This window comes from Diadema antillarum, unplaced genomic scaffold (genome assembly GCF_040938485.1).
Source record: "Diadema antillarum isolate AM-2024a unplaced genomic scaffold, OU_Dant_1.0 scf00000103, whole genome shotgun sequence".
NCBI lineage: Eukaryota > Metazoa > Echinodermata > Echinoidea > Diadematoida > Diadematidae > Diadema > Diadema antillarum.
Genome location: NW_027270992.1, coordinates 4093302 through 4114022, shown reverse-complemented (window position 1 = coordinate 4114022; position 20721 = coordinate 4093302). Strand labels below are relative to the sequence as shown.

At 41.1% G+C, this 20721-nt stretch overlaps 1 protein-coding gene across 1 annotated transcript; it reads right to left on the bottom strand.

Moving 5' to 3' along the window:
* Nucleotides 1–1082: 1082 nt before the first annotated feature.
* LOC139719027 (uncharacterized) lies at nucleotides 1083–19552 on the bottom strand. The gene is made up of 14 exons (XM_071630470.1): nucleotides 19422–19552; nucleotides 17261–17298; nucleotides 16738–16820; nucleotides 15995–16092; nucleotides 14997–15211; nucleotides 14409–14618; nucleotides 11210–13272; nucleotides 9280–9375; nucleotides 8449–8691; nucleotides 7184–7381; nucleotides 5227–5355; nucleotides 4060–4173; nucleotides 1817–1969; nucleotides 1083–1156 (listed from the first exon to the last, which is right to left on the bottom strand). The coding sequence occupies exons 1-14, from the start codon at nucleotides 19443–19445 to the stop codon at nucleotides 1083–1085; spliced, it is 3738 nt and encodes a 1245-aa protein (XP_071486571.1). The 5' UTR covers nucleotides 19446–19552.
* Between the last annotated feature and the right edge of the window lie 1169 nt (nucleotides 19553–20721).

Here is a 20721-nt window from a genome sequence, read left to right as displayed (position 1 = left end):
CATAACAGTATCAACCACAATTTCACATGAATGCACTTGTGGACCCAACTGTGCATCTCGGCTCACTCCAAGGCCAATGGCTATAAAGAAAGCATGGTTGTTGTTTTGATACTTACCTTGGTTTGGACACACAAACCCTTTGATATCTACAACATCCCAACTTAAGACCATTCCTGTATCACTTGCTACTTCTAATCTTTTGAATTGTTTATCAAAAAAATCTACATATCCAAAGACTGATCTTACATATAGTAATGGATAGATACGAGTACTGATACTGAAAAAAAAAATGAACAAACAAGCAAACAGACGAACAAACTGTATACAATTGTAAATACCAAAGTAACACAGTTCTTTCAAACTATAGTATTTCCTCATAGTATCATGGCACACCAACTACCAAAAGTATCAGTCAGCAGTTTATGGTAGAATTAAAAATTAAAAAAAGAAAAAAAAAAAAAACCACAAAAGTATATGGTTTTCATTGTGCAGAATTATTCAAAGATGAAAAAATAGCTTTCCACTGCCCTACTGCACAAAGAATTACAGTTGAAACAAAGCATAAAAGAAAGAAAATCAAACTTGTGTGTGCCCGAAGAATGTCACTGCTTGCAAGCTTAAATACATTTGATTTGAAATGCGAATTTGGTACAGCAGAACACACTCAGTTTTGACAACTAGTTACATAATTGACTTGGCAGTGGACTGTGGTGTAAAAAGAAAGTACCATATTATTCTGCATTGTGGCTTAAACACAGTGCATTCCATACACACAAAGTCGTCAAGTTCAAATTTGACCTGTGCTTTTCCCTTCTAAAAACTAAGACAGTCCAAAGATTGATAAAAACAAAGAGTAAGAATGGATGGAGTCGAAGTCTGAAATATTAATTCTATTAAAATTCCCTCGGGGGAACATCTTCAGTCCCAAGATCAGTCCCTCCTTCATTACCGCCAGATAACTGGTCTTGTAGTCAAAGTGCTGGTATCTACTGGCCAGTCTGATGTTCACCTCCTTGCCAGTGGAACTCGTTTTACTCACATGCCATTGAGGGGTCAGGGGTCAGAGGTCATGTGCTATCCACCTATTGACCTTTGTGCTGGAAGAAGGTCAGTTTGGCCTCGTCTCGTCGCAGGTTCTTGATGTTGTAGATGTTACCTGGCACAGAGGTGGAATAAATGAATGAATGATCAGTTGTTATAGGGCAGAGAAAAAGAAGACTCAATGTCAGAAGAATTAATTTTTGAGATGAAGGAAAGCAAGTACACTGTAAAATTAGTCTAACAGGAAGGCCATGGTGACACAATAGGAGACTGAGGGGATTAGGTAATCTCTGTTCATTGGCAATTAGTTGCCAATCGATAAGAAAAGCACCCAAACAGGCCTGCCAATCGGCACACATAGCACAGTTAGGGTTAACGAACTACCAGGTAATAAATTCTCAGACAAGGCATTACACCTTCACTGTTCCTAATCACCAACATACTACAGTGAACTCCAATATAACGAAGTCCTCGGGACGGGCAATTTTCTTTTGTTATGTTGAAATTTCGTTATAACCGAATAAATAAACAATAAAAAAAAACCATAGAGAGGTTAATGTTGCGGCCTAAATTTTTATTTTGTTGCAACCAGAATTTCGCTACAACTGTGTTCGTTATGATGGGAGTGCACTGTACCATGAGCACCTGGCAACGCTACGGTAATAACATGGCAGGGCTCTCATGAAGAGCAGTTACGCTAATGGGGCTACTTTCGGTAAACTAGGGCCATAAAAATGTAATCACTACTGGGCATGGCTAGCCAAATGACCCTTACCTTTGGGCACAAAGAACCAGTCTCCGTTCTGCAGGACGTGAGAGGTCTGGTGGATACTGACCGCAAGCTTGCCCCTGACCACATAGAAGACCATGGTGTCCCTCCGGACAAGCTGTGAGCCCTTCTCCTGGAGTGGTCTGATGGTCAGCACTCCTATAGACCAGAAAATAATGCACAAAATATGTTTTAAAATAGGTTGCAGCATTGCAAACTCCTAAAGACCAATGAATACAAAAAAATACATGAAAATATTCTCAGCAAAAGAGAAACACATTTCAGTGAGAAGATAGGGAAAAAGACAAACACAAGTAATTTTCATGAAGTTTCATGATATCTTTTTCAATCTCCAAAGCAGGTCTTCTTAAATACATGTAAGATGTCAAAAAAATAAATAAATAAACAAGGAAAAGTAGAAATTACGCGGTGCGTAATATATGTCCCCGCCGGAAGTAGCATTTTGTAACAAAATGTGCAATATAGGTAAAAAATCAAGGTCAAAGGTCAAAGAAGTCAAAGGTCAAAATTCTGTGTAGAAGTTTTGAAGCCCTCACCTAGTGCCATCACATAAAGCAAATGGAATCGAAATTGGGTTAGAAATGGCGAAGGAGTAGCATTTTGTAGCCAATGTACAATATAGGTCAAAAATCAAGGTCAAAGGTCAAAGAAGACAAAGGTCAAAATTCTGTGTAGAAGTTTTGAAGCCCTCACCTAGTGCTATCACATAAAGCAAACGGAATCGAAATCGGGTTATAAATGGTGAAGGAGTAGCATTTTGTAGCAAAATGCAGAATATAGGTCAAAAATCAAGGTCAAAGGTCAAAGAAGTCAAAGGTCAAAATTCTGTGTAGAAGTTTTGAAGCCCTCAACTAGTGCCATCATATAAAGCAAACGGAATCGAAATCGGGTTAGAAATGGCGAAGGAGTAGCATTTTGTAGCAAAATGTACAATATAGGTCAAAAATCAAGGTCAAAGGTCAAAGAAGTCAAAGGTCAAAATTCTGTGTAGAAGTTTTGAAGCCCTCACCTAGTGCCATCACATAAAGCAAACGGAATCGAAATCGGGTTAGAAATGGGGAAGGAGTAGCATTTTGTAGCAAATGTACAATATAGGTCAAAGGTCAAGGTCAAAGGTCACAACTGAAATTCTGTGTAGAAGTTTTGAAGCTCCCATGTAGTGCTATCATATAAAGCAAACAGAATCAAAATTGGCTCATAAATGACAGAGAAGTAGCAAATTGAACATTTTGATCACACACGGACGCACACACGGACGGACGCACGGACGGACGCACGGACGCACAGACACACACACGTACGGAGCCCATTTCATAGTCCCCTGCTCGAACTCGTTCGGCGGGGACAAAAATAAACCAATAAATAAAGCAATAAATAAATATATATATGAGCTGTAAAAACACTCGGTAACAGCTCTATGATGAAGACCTAAAAGTATTGACTGGCTCAAGCCAGTGTTTTGTAATGAGCTTTTGATTCTGTCTACTTCCATCATTCGTGTCTACATTCAATCAACAGTACATGGACTTTACTTTGCTGAAAATGGTTGCAGCTCTATTAGACAGGTCCATATGCAACTGATGTCCAAATTCTATATTGCAAAGCATTTCTTTTGTGGGAAAGGAGTGCCAAAGTGAAACATACACCAGAACATTGCTCTTATGACAAATGCTTTGCACCAGAGGTCAATCTATTTGCATGATCCTGTTACAAACTAATAAGGAATATAGTACCTACGAAAAGAAATGACTGAGTTCTGTTTATACCAAAGAGGGAAGGAAAGTTTATAACAAGTTCTGGCGGCATATTTGATGCAAGTCACTCTGTACAGGAAGCCAGTTTAAAAGAGTTACTTCAACAGAACAGTAACGGCTGTCTATGAAGTCAGACTGCATCTCTTCTTTTTTTTTTCAAAATACTTGCACACTATCACTGATAAATTTATTCAAATCCTAATATTCAGAGACAGTATGTAACAAAGTCAGTGGGTTATAAAGTGAATTTAATGTTCTGAAGACTTCACCGTTTTATCGAATTCTAAGGCTAGTCTTCACAGCTATTACTGCTATCTATCTCTAAAAGACTATTTAGCTAAGTTTGCCTTGTTATACTTATTTGTTAAAGTAAGTAACATTGTATAAGATTCTGAAGGTACCATGAAGGAAAGAGCACAGAATTCCAACACTTAGGGATGAAAAAAATTCTTTTATTATGGAGAGTGGTAGTACCTGCAGAGAAAGCCTTTTGTGAAAGAGCCTTGGCTATGGTGATAGGATCACCCTTGTCAGCTGGTAAGCCACTGGGACCAGTAAACTTCAGCATCTTGGACGTGGCTACAGCATCTGTGAGACAACGACATATGACAATTTACTTAATCAAAGCATCACACTTGTACCATTTTTTTTTTTTTTTTGCTCTTATGTCCCTTCCCCACCTCTTCCCAAGAAACAAATAACTATTTGTCTGTGATGTACATATCATTTATATGTGTATGTATCTGGTGCACATCTATGTATGTCTGTGTGTGTTTGTGTTTGTGTTTATATTTGTGTTCCGGAGTGTGTGTGTGTATACGTATGTGTATGTATGCATGAATTATACAACAAAAGCAAACAAAAGCAGCACAGACATTAATGAAATATTTGAGCAAACTTAAAAGATTCAGCTGTATAACTACTTAGTGTCAGTTAGTGATCTTAAAGATACTCAGTCGTGGCGAGTGGTTTGTGCGGCACGGAGACGAACGCAACACGCTGCCTCCCCCATTCTGTATCAAATGTAGTGACCCCCGAATGAGAATAGCGCTGGCTCAATGGGTCAGCGAAAATACGGTAGGCTACAAGAGAGCTCCCTGTGCTTATCTCCTAACCCAAAATGGCTGTCCCGAGAGCTTCCGAATGGACGCACACTCTCAGTGCGCATGCGCACGAAGAGAGGCCAAAAGAGCCACGCGTCTTCTGGCCTCTCTCCTCCAATCACCGCAGCTCGCGGTGACAATATTTGTGTATGATGCGTACACACACACGCACACACACACACAAACACACACACACGCCGCAGCGTCTTCTGGCCTCTCTCCTCCAATCACCGCAGCTCGCGGTGACAATGTTTGTGTATGATGCGTACACACACACGCACACACACACACACTTGTCTCAGTGGTAGCATTGTCCCACACGTTTATGGATATAGCACCGAGTCTGCCATTGCGCAATTGCACGCACAAACTTCGGTCGTTCGGAGTTTACGTACCATTAGGGATGGCGATCGGCTGCCTTTAAATGGCACCTCAAAGATATTGTAAAATGGTTTACTGATGTGATTCCATGTACATATAAGAATATTGCTACTTCATAGTTATACGTCTGTTGGGAGTCTCAACGACCAGTGGTTACCTATGACAACTTCCTCGTCGCTCTCTGGGTTGACCACCGTCACGCTGGGGTTGGTGATGGGCTCCGTCCCAGGGGGTGGGGAGCTGTGGAGGGAGATGTTTGCTGGGGTCAAGGGAAGCTGCCCCTTCACTGAAAGAGTCAAGATCGAAAATTCAAAGAATCAATTCAAAAGAACAGAGATTTCTCATCGAAGCAAAATAAATCCTGGAACTGTAGTTAAAGAGGACCTCCACACTAACCCCAAGGAACATTTTTTGCTTGTCTGTCTTTGCTTTCAAAACACATGACCTGGAACTATCTACATGCAGCACGGCTGCATATTTGTGTCAAGAAAACCAAGAAATAATTGTAGGTGCTTACAGAACTGATCAAGTATATAAATTCCGTGCAAGACTTTCTTCTGTTTGCGTATTGTAAGAATAGACACACATTTAGTGCTCAACTGCTTCTAAATTAATGGATCCACTGTTTCAAAAATAGTGGAACATTGGTGGCTGACGGGCACACTGTCTGTTTATAGATTTCTTTTGTTTGCGGTTAAGCACGTGGTCTCTTCAATTAGGCCTGAGAGAAGCACTAGCAAAGTACAGTTGAACCTCTCTTATCCGGCCTCCCTTTATCCGGATCTCTCTATTATATGGACTCAATCTCGCCATGACATGCCGTCAAACCCCCGTTTGAGGCGAGACCCCATCACCAAGCGAAGCTGATGGCGTGCTATACCCCCCTAACGATTCCTTGTTTGAGAGTTGGGAGTAGGAGGGCTAAATAACTTTCTACTCAGGTGTGGCAAACCTAGAGGCCAAGCCAGGGTTTAATGACTGCAACAGCTGTCATATTACGTAAGAGCATGATAAGGATATCTACCTGTGGCAGACCATTCAAAGTGCACTCAATTTTCTCTATTCTTTCTCAAGTTTTAGATTTTATATTCTATTGAGAAATTCTATAGTCATCCGTTTTGAATTTCGAACGAAAAAATTTGACCCATAAATAACTAAATACAGGAATAAGAAGGAGAGCATTGTAGAAGTTTGTCGACACACACACGCACCATGGAGCGACATGGCCCATGCCAAAACCAAAACAATCTCCTCTTCTCGCGGGTGCCCCCCCCCCCCCCCCCCCCACTCCCTGTGGCGGTGACTGATGCTTAGATTAGGCCAGGGTCAAGAAACAGGTGTTTTATATCTTTGGTTTTTAAGTCCTTGATTGCCAAGATATACACTGGCATTGTCTACAGGGGTGTAGCTTCTTCAAACGAGAGATTTGCCTCATGATTTTTTTTTTTGAAATAATTACGGGAGGAAAGGGGGATTCCAAACTCCTTGAGATTTCCCACACAAACACTGTCACATGAATTACATATTACTTCCAACATGATTAACATACATCACATCAAATTTCTTCCAAATATTGCTTACCTTCAGACATTTTAACATCCCCAAACATCCCCAAATCATCGCAAGAACATGGACAGATTATGCGCTTGAGTCCTCTCTTATCGCACTGCCACATATAGGTCCATACACAGCCGTCGATATGACTAGATAGACATGCATTGTTTTGAGTCATTGGCTGAGCAACGAATGATATTGAACACTCAAAATTTTGAAGCGTAGCTTCGTCGACTCGTACTGTTTATTTTCAAGATCTACTCGATACATTTCTTAATAATTATTTAGGTAAATCATCCCAAGAATTTAAAAGAAATGATTTCATTCTTGCAAACACAAACCTCTATTTTGGGGTCTGTTACTGAGTGTAACAATGAAAAGGTTGCAGTATACACATTACTACATGTGGTACTACAATGGGCTACATCAGTACATGTGTATGTATAATGTACATGTATAAAGCATTGAGTCTCCCGTATCCGGCCAAATCCCTTATCCGGATGTGCCCCGGTCCCGACTTGTCCGGATACGAGAGATTCAACTGTAGATGGCATCTTTACCTCTCCCAGTTTTGGCTTGCTTTGATGGTCCACCTCCTCGACTATTAAAAGACTTCTCTTCAGGAGACAGGACACCAGACAGGGCAAACCCGCCAGACTTCCGTCGCTCGTAGAGGGGCCGCTCGTTGCGCCAGTACTCTAGAGGGCGTACTCTGTGGCGCTTGGTACGCCGCAATCCCCTCTCTGGTTCAGGAGCAACTGTGAATGATACCAAGAGTGAGACAATGGCACTATGATTAATGAACTTCTCAGATTCAGCTACTTTGACGCAAAGAATTCACAAAGCAATTTGAAACTGCGATGCTACAACCTTACCAGTGAATATATTTCAGCTAAACCATTACTAGCATGCCAGTCATTCATGATGTAAATCTCTGAATGTTGCTGGCACACATTCTCCTGACATTCACAGAGACATTTTGTGGTATTGATGTGTCTACAGAAAATGGTAAAATACTTCTCACTGTCAAATTTCAGTTCATGGTTAAAAATGCAGTCATCATCATCATCATGGACTGCACATGCCTAGACCCAATATGTTTTAATCACATTAGAGTGAGATTGGACGGACAAAATACGACCGGTCTGGGGTCAAAAGATCCTATCTTTTCTCAAAACCTTGAGGCCTATTTGACCAGGGTTTGACACGCTATCTGTACAAGTACGTGATTAAGCACACAAGACTTCCTCGCAATGGGTCAGTGATTAATCCATGGCTGATAAAAATTGTAAAGAAGCTTGGTGTAATTAGCTTTCTCAATGATATTGCAAGAGCCAAGTTTCACACTATATAGTCATGAAGCACATGTAAAAGACACAGATATTGACATTATACTCTTACTTTGAGAAAGATACAGAAGTTTTCTATCAGAGAAGACCACACAATAAGTTCCTTCACCCTCCAGCCACAGTCTTGTCTCCTTCCCTGGAGATAATGAAGTGATTCTTTCTGTGCAAAGAATTCTTCACTTTCTCAAAACCACACCGTAACCCTCTCAACTCTTCCCATTGTTTCTATCAAACCTCTGCCATCATCCATCATAAGTCCAGCTTAAGTCCATCGTCAGATAGAGCAAAATTAACCCTTTACAGTGATTCCTCACTTGTAACAAAACTTTGAGTTATGATTACAAAAGTTAGCATGGTTTTTCTCTTTTTTTTTTTATGGCAGCTATCATCGCAAATATCTCAGCTGAAGAAGAATGGAATTAACTCATTTAGCAATCGAACATTTCATAATCACCACCACAAGACTCATGACTTACTGATGTAGGCCTTGCTCACTGGTTTCTCCGTGTACAGCAGAGAGTGCTTCCTGTCTCTCTCCAGCTTCTTCCTCTTTGATTTGCCCTTCTTGAGAATGGAGTTTGAGAGTGGCTTGGCCAGGGTCTGGGGAGCAATCGAAGGGGCGGCTGGTGTGAAGCTTCTATGGGAGTCCTGCTTCGGTGCCCTGCCGTTGTCGTAGGAGTCCAAGAAGTCCAGGACGACATCAACGGCTTGGTCTTCAGCTGAAACCAAACAAGTAAAATTCATTATTGAAGCTGAATAAACCACACATACATCCGTCCATCATTATCATACACAAAGACATCCAGAGAAAATAATCAAATTAAGTGTGGTTTTGAATTGTTCAACTAAAATGACCATAATGACATACCCCAAGTGATAAATGAATACATAGCTATCAAATGCAATTGCTTAAATTGTACCACATAAGACTAGTAAAGGAGTACTACATGTACAACTGGTTTAGAGGTAGTCATATTTTACACAAGTAGAGCACCTTTCAAAGATATTTAATTTGAAACACTGTAAAATATGCATGTCTAGAATGTATCAGGGCAATTACCCCCAGGGACAATTACACCCCCCCCCCCCCCCCCCCCCCCCCCGGCTCAACATACTGGTTAGTGATAAGGTTAGAGTAAGGATTAGTTAGGACTAGGGTTAGGTTTTAGGGTCGGATTTGGGGTTAGGGTTAGGATTAGGTTCAGGATCAGGATTAGGGTTAGGATCAGGGGAAGGGTCTGGGGTAATTGTCCAGGGGGTAATTACCCTAGACCCATCTAGAAAAATATCTTTGTATACAAACTTACCACTACTTTTCTCATCTGAAGAGTCCCCTTGCTTCTCTTGGCTTGCTGTCGTTGAACCTGATTTCCTGCGTTTCTGTGCTTTCTTCCGAGCCTTGCCTGTAGGTGAACAAATGGCTGGTTCAACTTTACACATTCAAATGCATGCCATAACCAAATGAAATACTGTATAGGCTACATATTTCGCGGGGGTTTTATTTTCGCGAATTTCGCGAGTCGGGAGCTATTCGCGAAATTAACAACACGCGAAATTATTACCTTCCAAAATGAATCCCTTGCCTTGATGATACGAACATTTCAGTACTAGTATACCATGTCACGGCTTACCGAACAGACAATACTGGCTAAGCTTGTTTACGCACGTCCACGTCTACTTACGAATATTGTAGAGAGCAATCCATTATCGCAGGGGGACCACTCGTCAGAAATCTAATGCGATGGACTTAACCACTTCAAAAATATTGAATTCTAACTTACTAGTTCGCAGAGTTTGCTAAGTTTTTTTCATGCAGCGTATAACTAGTATCATTCTTATTTGCTAGTAAGTTGAAAATTTACACTTTCTTTGCCACTTCATATTTTCTCTGGTCCCTCAATCGCGAATTTAACCACTCGCAAAAATGTGTGACAGCGGCAATTCGCGAAAATTTATGTACGCGAAAATTATAGCGTATACAGTAAAGCAAGATAAGTAATAGTCTATCTTAACATGGTGACAATGACTGCTAACATCCTCATCCAGTGCATCTGCACTCATGGGATGAATGTGCAAAATAAAGTGGTCCCCCCCCCCCCATAAAAAAGAAGAGCTTTGTTTGCATTGTTCGATTCATACTGGAGATGATGAAACTGCACATTAATTGCCTCTGTTATTTATATTCTATATATGTCATACTCCAATGTAATGACCCACACATCAATGCTCAAGCTCACTTCTCTTGCAATTAAACTGATGCTAGTTTGGAAACTTTGAATTTATAGACACTATTGAGATACAGGAACTGAGAGTTGAAATGTTTTGCTCTTGGACAAAAAAAAAGAAGAAGAAATTACCTAACCGCTGGACAGATGCCCCTTCTAATTGTAAATATTGCAACATTAAATCAATTTTTTAAAAATTTTCTATTTACCCTAGGATGTAAAATCAGGATGTTAGAATATTGCAAGTTTTTGCACACATGCATAATATTGCTGGAGAGTCTGTTGTACAGAACGACCATCATGACAAACCTAACGCCTGGCCAGCTAGCAGCACATTGCTCACAGATTGAAGGAGTGGAAATCTATCTATGACATTTCTGCAATGAGCGTTCTCAAGGTAAAATGTTGCACAAATGTCACACACACAATGTTAGAAAAAAATCACACTCAGGTTTCTGATTTTTTGCTGATGTTTTGGGCAGCATTCTATACGGTTGCCAAACAACTTTCACCCAAATGCCAAGATTGTACAATGGCAGTGTGATTGGCCCTGTGTGGCAAATTTTTCATGTATCCTAAAAGACACTGATGGTCAGTTTGGAAGACAGCCAGTTCTTACACACATGTATCAAAGCTTAATCAAATTTTCACAATTTTCATCATTTTTTAATTCATCTTTTTTGGGGGGGGTTTTACCAAAAGACTACAATTTCACCCCCCCCCCCCCCATACACACACTCATTTGAAAAGAGAAACACATCACATTTCGACAAAGACATAATCCAGGTGGTGACATGACATTTGTTCCTACTGTGATTGCTCTGGTCTTATTTTTCTCCAAGGACTCAGGGTTAGGGTTGGGATTGCAATAGGGTTTTAGGTTAAGTTTGATGTGAGGATTAGGGTTAGGATTATGTTTGTGGGTAGAATTTATGTCTGGCTTAGTGTGCAGATATTTCATGGGAGCAATTGTCGCAGGAGCATATGCCAAGGAACCAATCAAGGTACACACCTGAGCTTGGGTTTGTCCTCTCGCTTGGAGATTTTCTCTTCCTAAGCTGTCCCTTATTCCCTGCCAAACTTGTTTCATTTTCAGACTCATCCGTGGTAGAACTTCCTTTTTCCTGCTCCTGATCTGCAGAGTTGCTTTCACTCTCAGATCCTGTCGTCTCGGTCGTTGAAGTGTCTGCCCTCCTGCCACGCTTGGATCCCTTTCTTGATCGCCTGGCTTTCGTCCCGTCGGTGTCCGTGTCCTCCTGCTGCTCTTGCCTTGCAGAGGTTGAAGAGGCTTGGCGCTGCTTCTTGTGGTGAGGGGTGCTCCGCCTACGGTTGTGCGCCACTCCTGGTGTCCGGGGGATCTCCATCCCTGCTCTTCCATCATCCTCACTGCTCTCTATCTGATGGATGCTGACGTCTCCCTCTACAGAAATCATGTCCTTGGTTGTGAAGTGCACACTGCTCCGTCGCCTGGATCTTGATGTCGTTTTTGTGGATTCTGCCTTGCCTGCACTGATACTGACTTCTTCTCTGCTGACAATGTTTTCTTCTACTTCCACTTCCTGCAGCTTGCTCTTTCTCCTTTTAGATGTATTTTTTGTGGTGTTTTGGTGACTTTCAATTTCCTTTGTTTCTTCAGATTTGGAGTCATCCTGCTCTGAAGAGTTGGTGGAAGCCTCGTTGCTACTTCCTGAGGCCTCTGACTTTTGTCTGCGTCTCTGTCTCTTCCTCTGCTTGCCATTGGAGCCGTCTTTAGGTGCCTCATCGGAGGATCTCTTCGAACCCCTTCCCTGCACATCATCCCCGTCGCTACTTTGGGAACCTTTGCGGTCTTTTCGGCGAGGCTTCTGCGTCTTCTTCTCCGCAACCTCCATTTCCTCTTCTCCTGCAGTAGCTACAGATCTCTCCTGCTCGTCTATCTTTGGAGCATCCTGTTTCTGAGATTTTCCTTTCCTTGACTTTCTGTTCCGAGCGCCTTTCTGCTTCTCATCACGTCTGCTTCCCTGGTCAATTTTTCCCTTTTTCTTTGACTTGTCTTCCGGAGCAGCGATATGTTTATCATCACTGCCACTCACCACTCCCCACTCTTGGACCTCAACATCGCCAATCTCAAAGTCATTGTCATCATCATCATCATCAAGGACCACTTCTGTTGTCTTCCCCACCTGCAGTGAAAGGAAAATACCACCACCATCCTCAGTGGCATCTATCGAATCTGGGAGACCATTATCTTGCTTGCCTTGCTTTTGAGTGACTGAGAGTCCCCTTCCTTTCATGCTTCTAGATGATTTTCTTGAGGCATGTATGTCCTCGTCAATTTCCTTGGCTTCCTCAATCCTCTTATCCTCTCCTTCCTTGACATCCCCAGGATTATGGCTTCCTTCCTCGTTGGCATCTGTGACTTCCTGTGTTGTCTCGGCGTTGAGTTCCTCCTCGGAACTTTTGTCTGCATCATCAGCATCTGCCCTGTGGGTCTCATCTTCTTGAGATGATGTAGGCTCTAATTCATCGCCTTCCTCCTCTTGTACTTCTTCTCTCTTATTTCTCTCACTGACTGAGTGTTCACTGTCTTCACTTTCATTGTTCTCTGCCTCACGTCGTCCTTCTTTTTCTTTCATTTCTGTTGGCAGGGCAGCACTCCTGCTTGCTTTCGAAGCTCGACAATTGCGCAGCTCAACCTCATCCTCCTTGCTTGACAGTCCTGCGTTGGCATTCCTTGTGGAGTACCTCTTGCTTTTCCTCCTTCCTTCTCCTCCTTCTTCTCCTCCTCCTGTGTTGTGCATCTCTCTGCTGGTAGACACCTGGGGCTTGTCTTCATCATTTTTACTTGCAGAGGACTTGGAGGAAGCCTCTGTATCCTGCCTCACAGCAGCCTTTCCTCGAGTTGACTGCCTCTTGCTCCTCCGTCTTTCCGCATCATTGGACTGCTTGGGTTGGCCACGAGTTGGAGCATCTTTGTCTTCTTCATTTTTCCCATCAGATGACCTGTCCCCAGGCTGTGCACCGCGGGAATGACTCTTGTAAAGGAGGCAGAGTACTGTTGTTATGCTGGCTGTGAACTCCACTTTGGAAGAGCTACTACAAATGGAAAAAAAAAGAAAAGGGACATTTGCTGATATTTTTGTTTTTGACTATATTTCATTATAATGACATCAAGAGTTTACAAGAATGTGCATATCAAGACTGCTGACCATCTCAAAAGATTTAATCTTGAGTCGGTTACTCTTCAACATTTTTCACTCATAACTTTCAAGATGAGATTCTCTCTAAGTAAATTTGTCAGAAGAAATTGATTGTTTATACGTGATCTAAAACAGAATAAAAGAGGCAAAACGGATCAGACAGATTTAAGATTTGTACATCATGATAAAGTAACACTATAAAACCTTGGCCACATCAGTCTCTTCACAGCCCTGGATGCATACAGAAGAGGGTTCACCTTTTACTTAACAGCTCAAGGATTCTTGCAATTAATGTTTTGTATATTCACAGCTATGGCATAAATACATGACCAGCAATTAACTACAGGTATCTCATTACAATATGAACATCACAGAGGCTTATAAAGTCACACTTTACAACATCGTGAGCATTATATCACTAAGTAGTGGGAGAGACAACGTTTGTTTTGTGTTTGTTTGCATCACTTCATTAATAGCAAAATAAACCAGCTAAATGTTTGATTCTATCTTATTGCCTGCCTAAGTCATATTGCCAGCAAGTAGGTTGAGTTTGAACCCTGACGATCTTACTCTCGACTACACAAAACAAGTCAGTAACACTTGGAAATACACTTCAGCTCAAATGGCCCACATGTCTTAATCTGGCCATCGTGTAACATGACTCTTTTCATAGTCACATCATCTTAAAAATTGTTGCTTGAAGACTACATGCAATCAGAGAACACTTCCGGCATTGAAACACTGTAAAGGTCTTCCAGGAGCCCTTTGAACTGACACTTACAAACTCATTTTTGGCAAAGACATCAGAAATCTGATGAGTATACACCACCTCTCAGATATTCCTCAAGCATTAGATATAGAAATAAGAAATACCACAAAGGACTCCATTTTTACATTCACAGGCGCTAAGCTGAGTAAACTAGTTATTGTGGCCACAGCAGCTGCAGATTCCCTCTCATTTTCTTGGGTTTGATATGGGGGTTGTGACCATCAGATCTTATGACCCTTGAGGAAGTGATCTTTCACACTCACCCTTTGAACTCCTCAGGTGCATCTTCATCGCCCTTTGCATTTGCTCCCCTTTCCTCATCTTCGCTGGAATCTGATTGGCTGTCAGGGGCTCTGATGGTGCCCTCGCTTGACGCACTGCTCTCCTGGCTTGCTCCAACATCTGTCCTCTCATCTTCTGTGCTAACGGCCTCATCTGATTGGCTGCTTCCTTCCCGGCCTGAGAAACTCAATCTGTATTTTACAAACGTGATTTTGTGAGGTGGCACTTGTTTGAAAGAATGTTTCATTGAAACAAACTTGCATAGATAGCCCTACACCATTCAATCCTTTGGAAAATGCTCGTCTTGACGAAGGCACAGTAGCATGGATATTGTATTATGCAATTCAATAGTGATAACAAATTCTCACGAGAGCCATTAAAAAAGACAATGTACAGTCAATGCAGTCAAATATCTGAAAAATTGTTGATGATATTAGAGGATCAGCGAAGTTACTTCTGCAAGCAATGACTGGTTACTGCACTCAATCTCTTGCATGAAACAATACAAACTTTATCATGCTTTTCTCTGAATGGCTATTCTCTCAGACAGTTGTTAGGGTCAAACTGACCTTTTCTTGGTCTTGAATTTACAGATGGCTGATGAGGGCTCCAAACTATTTGCTGGACCCTTGATCACACTGCCTGTGATGTCCGCATCGTCGACCGATTCATCCTCAGCTGTCTCCACCGCATCGGCGCCGGTCTTGTCCCCCTCGAGATGGCTCTGCTCTCGTTCGCTGCTCGTTACTTGAGGCGAGAAGGAGGGCATGGACTTCAGTGAGCTCTGCAGCGGGACAGAAACAGCAAGCAGCCCAGATAAGCACAATCACCACAGATTGAAATCAAAGGAGGCCATGTTTGATGGATCTAGGAGATACTATGCTCTGGCAGGAAATCTCACAACTCACATACTGTTACATACTAGGTACTGCCCCATCACTTACATAAAAGTCTGATTCATTGAGTGACTGTTACAGACAGCCTCCAGCTAGAGGGCAAACTTCTTTACGCCTCATCATCAACATGTTGTGGGTTGCTAGCAACACAAAGATGGTCTAAGCGGAATCACAATGCGCACATTAAACAACTGAATTTTGGATATAAAAATGCTGGTCCACATTATTGAACATTCTGAAATTTGTGTGAAGACATGTGAAATTATTCATGACAACAATGACAACCACATGATGAATTTAGTCATAAGAAAGACAGCAAATTTAAAACAGGTAATCGTATGTTCCATGATAACAGAACAAATTATGAACTATAGATCCAGAAGTGAAAGCATTTCATGGAGGGCAGTATCAATTGTCGACATTGCACTTGTTGATTATACAAGCCTTTGTGGATGTGGGAAAGAAACAGTTTGGCAGCCTGGGGGTGTTTCAAAAAGAATCAAATAAGTCGATCTTAAAACTAAAGATTAATAAGCCATTATCGTTCTGTTCAGTTTTATCAGCTTTTCAGCATCCACTTCAAATTGTTATCAAAATTTACAGAAAAAATTCCTTTGCTACTAGACAATAGATTCCTTTTGAACATCAATGGCCTCACAGCTAGGACTGACCTTTCTCCTGGGGGTGGGCCTGGCATTACCCTGGTTAGCTACCCTTGACAGGTTTTCCTTGTTGTCCGCCAGAGTGGCATTTAGAGTGGCATCATTCTCTGTATAGAATACAGTATAGCAGAATATCATGGATAAGAAATGACACGTGTGTCAAACAAATGCAAATACGGAAACTCTCAAGAAGGTCTACAAACTTTCTGGTAAGCTGCAATGGAATTCCTGCAATTTGATCCCATTTTTGTCAAGATGTTTCAGCCACTGCAAGTCCAACTGTCTTTGTTAATCTACCTCAGTAGGATGAGCTATAAAGAGAAGTGTTTGTTGATTGTTGGATGTCTTGAAGATTGTTAGAAGTGAGGAAGAAGTACCAATAGTGGACTTTGCACAGAAGCACAGATCTATTGTGCAGACGAAGGAAAACATGAAGTGTGGAAAGCTGTACTTCACACCCTCAACTACACTACAAGATGTATCATGGTTTGAAATGAGTTAAAGACAACTTATAATTTGAAAAGACCTAGGAGGTGGGATACCCCTCCATGAACAGAATATGTTAAAAGATATAACTTGAATCGATGTATCAGCTCTATAAAAGGCAACAACTATTTTTTTAAGAGGCAATTACTAACATTGTAGGTATTTGCAACACCAAGGTCTAGACAATTTATGTCAACAGTCACCAGTAACTACACATACAGTATCAGTGTATCATGAGCTAAGTTACTACACAACAGCACACTTACCACTCTCTGACCAGTAGTCATCAAAGTTGTCAAATCCATCACTGTCCTTCCTGACATTTTTCTTCAATTGAATTCCTGTTCGCCTGAATGTTGAAACAAGAAAAAAATAAAAAATAAATCATGGAATATTCAAGAAAGCAATCAAGAGTTACATGGATGAGTAAACTACATAATGAAATTTAAATCCAAGACAACATTTACTGGAACTGAAATCTCTACCATCTGGTAAACATTTAACTGTGAAGTCATTCATGCTAGCAATGAAAAGCAAAGCAGCACAACTAAGGGCAGCTGCCCATGAACATAACGCTACTTTGTCTGAGTAGCAGTGAATTTAGCACTTATCAAGTTGACGCATGTAGCATTTGAGCTTGGAGTATGACTCTAATAAGTTGTCGTAACCAAAGTGACTTGGCTTGTTAGAAAACTAACCAGACAATTAATGAAAAATCAAACAAAAATGTATGCATAAAAGGAAACTTTCAAGCACATAATGAAAAGATGTAGAAGCTATGAGTTTTACCTGCCAATGCCTTCTTGGTAGAATGGATTCACAAACACCTATGAAATAAAAACAAGAACAGATTATGTTAGCAAATGACTGAACTATTTTTCTTTTTAATGCAACACAGACATATTATGAATTGTAAGGAGGAAGTAGATGATCATTCATAATATTAAATATATCAAATTGTTCATTTACATGTAAGTTATCTTAATTTCCTGAGCAGGAAATGAAGATACAATAAAGCACTTCATTTCCTCTCTCAAGGGAGTGATAGCCCATAATATCAGGTATAAGAAAAACCTACCCAATTCAATGATTGATGGGCTGGGAACAGAAAATTATGTTTACTAATAATATAGAAGAAGTCTCTGAACTCAACAGACGGTCATAATGAGTTCTCAAAATGCTACGTTTACACCATGTTCCCAGCGGCCATGGCAGCCCTGTTTGCAATTAACATAATGCACCGTGGATAGATGAGATATTCTCCTGTTTTTCCCCTTCCGTGTTCTAACGTTAGTCTTGTTCGTTCCAGTCCTTGCTTAGGTGAACATGTAGCTATCAGATGCCATTCTTAATTAGTTTCTTTAGTTTCTACCCTGGCCCTGGTGAGCATGGGCCATGGTAAGGCTGCCAGCTGAGCTGTGCCTGTGCTGTGGCACAATTCTAACTGTCATTTGTTTAAAATTTTGACCTAGCTAATAATGCCCAATAAGATAGAATTTGACTTCTACCCTAGAGGTCTACTTTGCACTTTGCTTTGATTGAACTCCCTTCTGCCCCTAAATTCCAGGATTGGTTTCACAGTGGGTGTGGACTGGCATACAACTTTTAATCTATCATGAAAGCATTGGTTGTTTTAAACTTCCTCAGATGTAATTTCTCCAACTGTTCAACGTCTGTGAAGGAAAAGTATTCTATTCAACCCTTGTTCTCCCTCATCTTGATTGTGCTACCGCTGCTTGGGATCCATGCACTAACAAGAATATTTCCTCCATCAAACAAGTTCAAAGACAGGCTGTTTGTTTTGTTACGAACACATATGATACATTGATCAAAATGTTGATAGAGCCAAGAGGGAAGCAAGTGTCACCCAGCTCCTTAATTCGCTCAAATGGAACTCACTCCAACACAGACGGGAAATAAATTACACCGGCTATCCGGTTCTCACAAGACGCTCAGCAAGGAAATCGACATACAGTGTAGCGTAGAAATACTATAGATCTAGATTCTACATCATGATCAAACAGACCATATTTGCCCTAAACCGAATAGAAGTAGGCGGGGACATTTATTCATCAAACCAGTTTGAGGTAGGCCTTCCCACCAATTTATCTAGCAACACAGTCAGACAGATATGTACTGTAGATCTACTGACTAACTAAACTTACAGGAACTCTTTCTTCCCTCGAACCACGCAGCCGCAGCCGTCACAGGGACATGGACCGAATAGCCTTCCTCAATGACAATGTGTAATCTCTCAATTAAACTCAGCCACTTTTAAAGTTTTTAAGACTGCAGTTTCAAAATACGGTAAATTTACCCTAAATTTATTTAGGCCTTCGGTAAATTTACCAGATTGAGCTGAGTCCACCCTCTGCTGGCTCTGCTGCAGCTGCCGCCACCTCCAGGGCCCCGTCTTATAAAGCCTTCAAATCAATCACAAGTCCCCAAATCAATCGCAACTTGCATTGAAGCTCACATAAAACTTGTGATTGATTTCTATCACAAGTCTTTATAAGACAGGCCCCAAGCTCCAGTACCGCTCCATTAACAAACTCCGCTTGGTTTGGCCCGGGTTTGGCTTTTTAGTTTGGGGTCTTTGCTTTTGGAATGGAGGATCACTACCAAGTACCAAGTAACGTTACATAGATGTCTAGGCCTACAAAACTTCTACTAAACATTTAACATCATAATCATAAACGGGCGACTCAAAAAACGCAAGCCAGCACTTCAATTCCAGCAGGCAGAGCGATGAGCCTACGCGCCCACAACGGCCACGGTTCATTGTGCGAAGTTGTACGGGGACGCGTTGGGGTCGGCCGCACTGGGAAGCTGGAGCTGCGTAGCTGCAAACCAAAAGCTGGCCTCGGCCTCGCAAACTGTGCGTCGTTTACATCAGACATGATTTTGCGTTTTGGCTTGACGATAAAAAATGCCATAGAGTATTACTTACACATTTATCCGCTTCCTTTGCCATGGCGGGATATATTCTTTGCGACGTCAACTGGAAGTTTTGGCTTCAAGTAGATCTAATCCTGGTAATTTTCAAAACGTCTCATTGCGTCGTTTGAACTGTCCGCCATTTCTAATCCGGTTGACAACTATATACAAACAAACGATGAGGGCAGCAAACACAAGCTGTGTGCGTGCAACGCGCGCGTATGTGGACCGTAGTGGACGAGAGGGAGGCGCCAGCGGGAGGGGAAAAAAGGGAAATATACCAAGGGATTACTGTCAAGCGTTACATGTATTACAACAACGATAGACAAGGCATATATTTGCTACATACTATAGTATTTTGTCTCATCGACTGTCCACCATCACCGCGGGCTGGTTATGATGGAAAAAAAATATCTACGTGCAAATAAAATGTACCGGCACTCCTCCCTTTTCTATGGGGTTAGGATCCTTCTCCACACTTTCCACAAGTTTCCGGTAAGACTCAGCAATACATTTCTTTTATATTTCCTCACATCCGTTTGCGGAGGGTAAAAAAAGCCCAACTCTAAATTTCGCAAATTTCCAAAGCCTTAGAATTTTCATTGAATAAGGGTTTTCACGTTTTGATAAAACATATAACATACCAACACATTGAAATTGCGGCTGCAGTATTACACTCCATCAATTTGATATCATCTCAATGACATTTCTTTGATTTCACTTACTTCATTTCCAACAAAATCAAATTGCAACAAAACATTTTGAATACACATAATGACACAAAATATATGCAATGAAGGAATATACTGTGAACTGAAATACAATAAAATGTTCTGACTTTTATGACAAATTATTATTATTATTATTATCATTATTATTATTATTATTATTATTATTATTATTATTATTACGATTATTATTATCATTATCATTATTATTATTCATTCGGCAATTCAATATACAATGCAAGCTAACATAAAATATAATACCGAATCAAAGTTGTTAAAAATTGAGGGGACTGCCTAAAAGCACAGGGCTTGGACTTAATTGTAATTTGCGGTCTCCTCGTTAAAATAACTAATTTCTAAACTAGCAAAACAAGGCAAATTGCCTGAGAAAGAAAGAAAAAGGACAAATAGAAATTCTCACACACTCACGAGGCAGCGGACAGAAAAACAGGAAGATAGTGGAGTGGACAGGTACAGAGGCAAAGGAATTGATCAGAAGATGAAGGGTTCGATAAAATCAAGGCTCGCAAGCCATGAGGTGCTGGGCTCACCAAGGTATAGAGAGGTGAATTATAGTAAGAGATA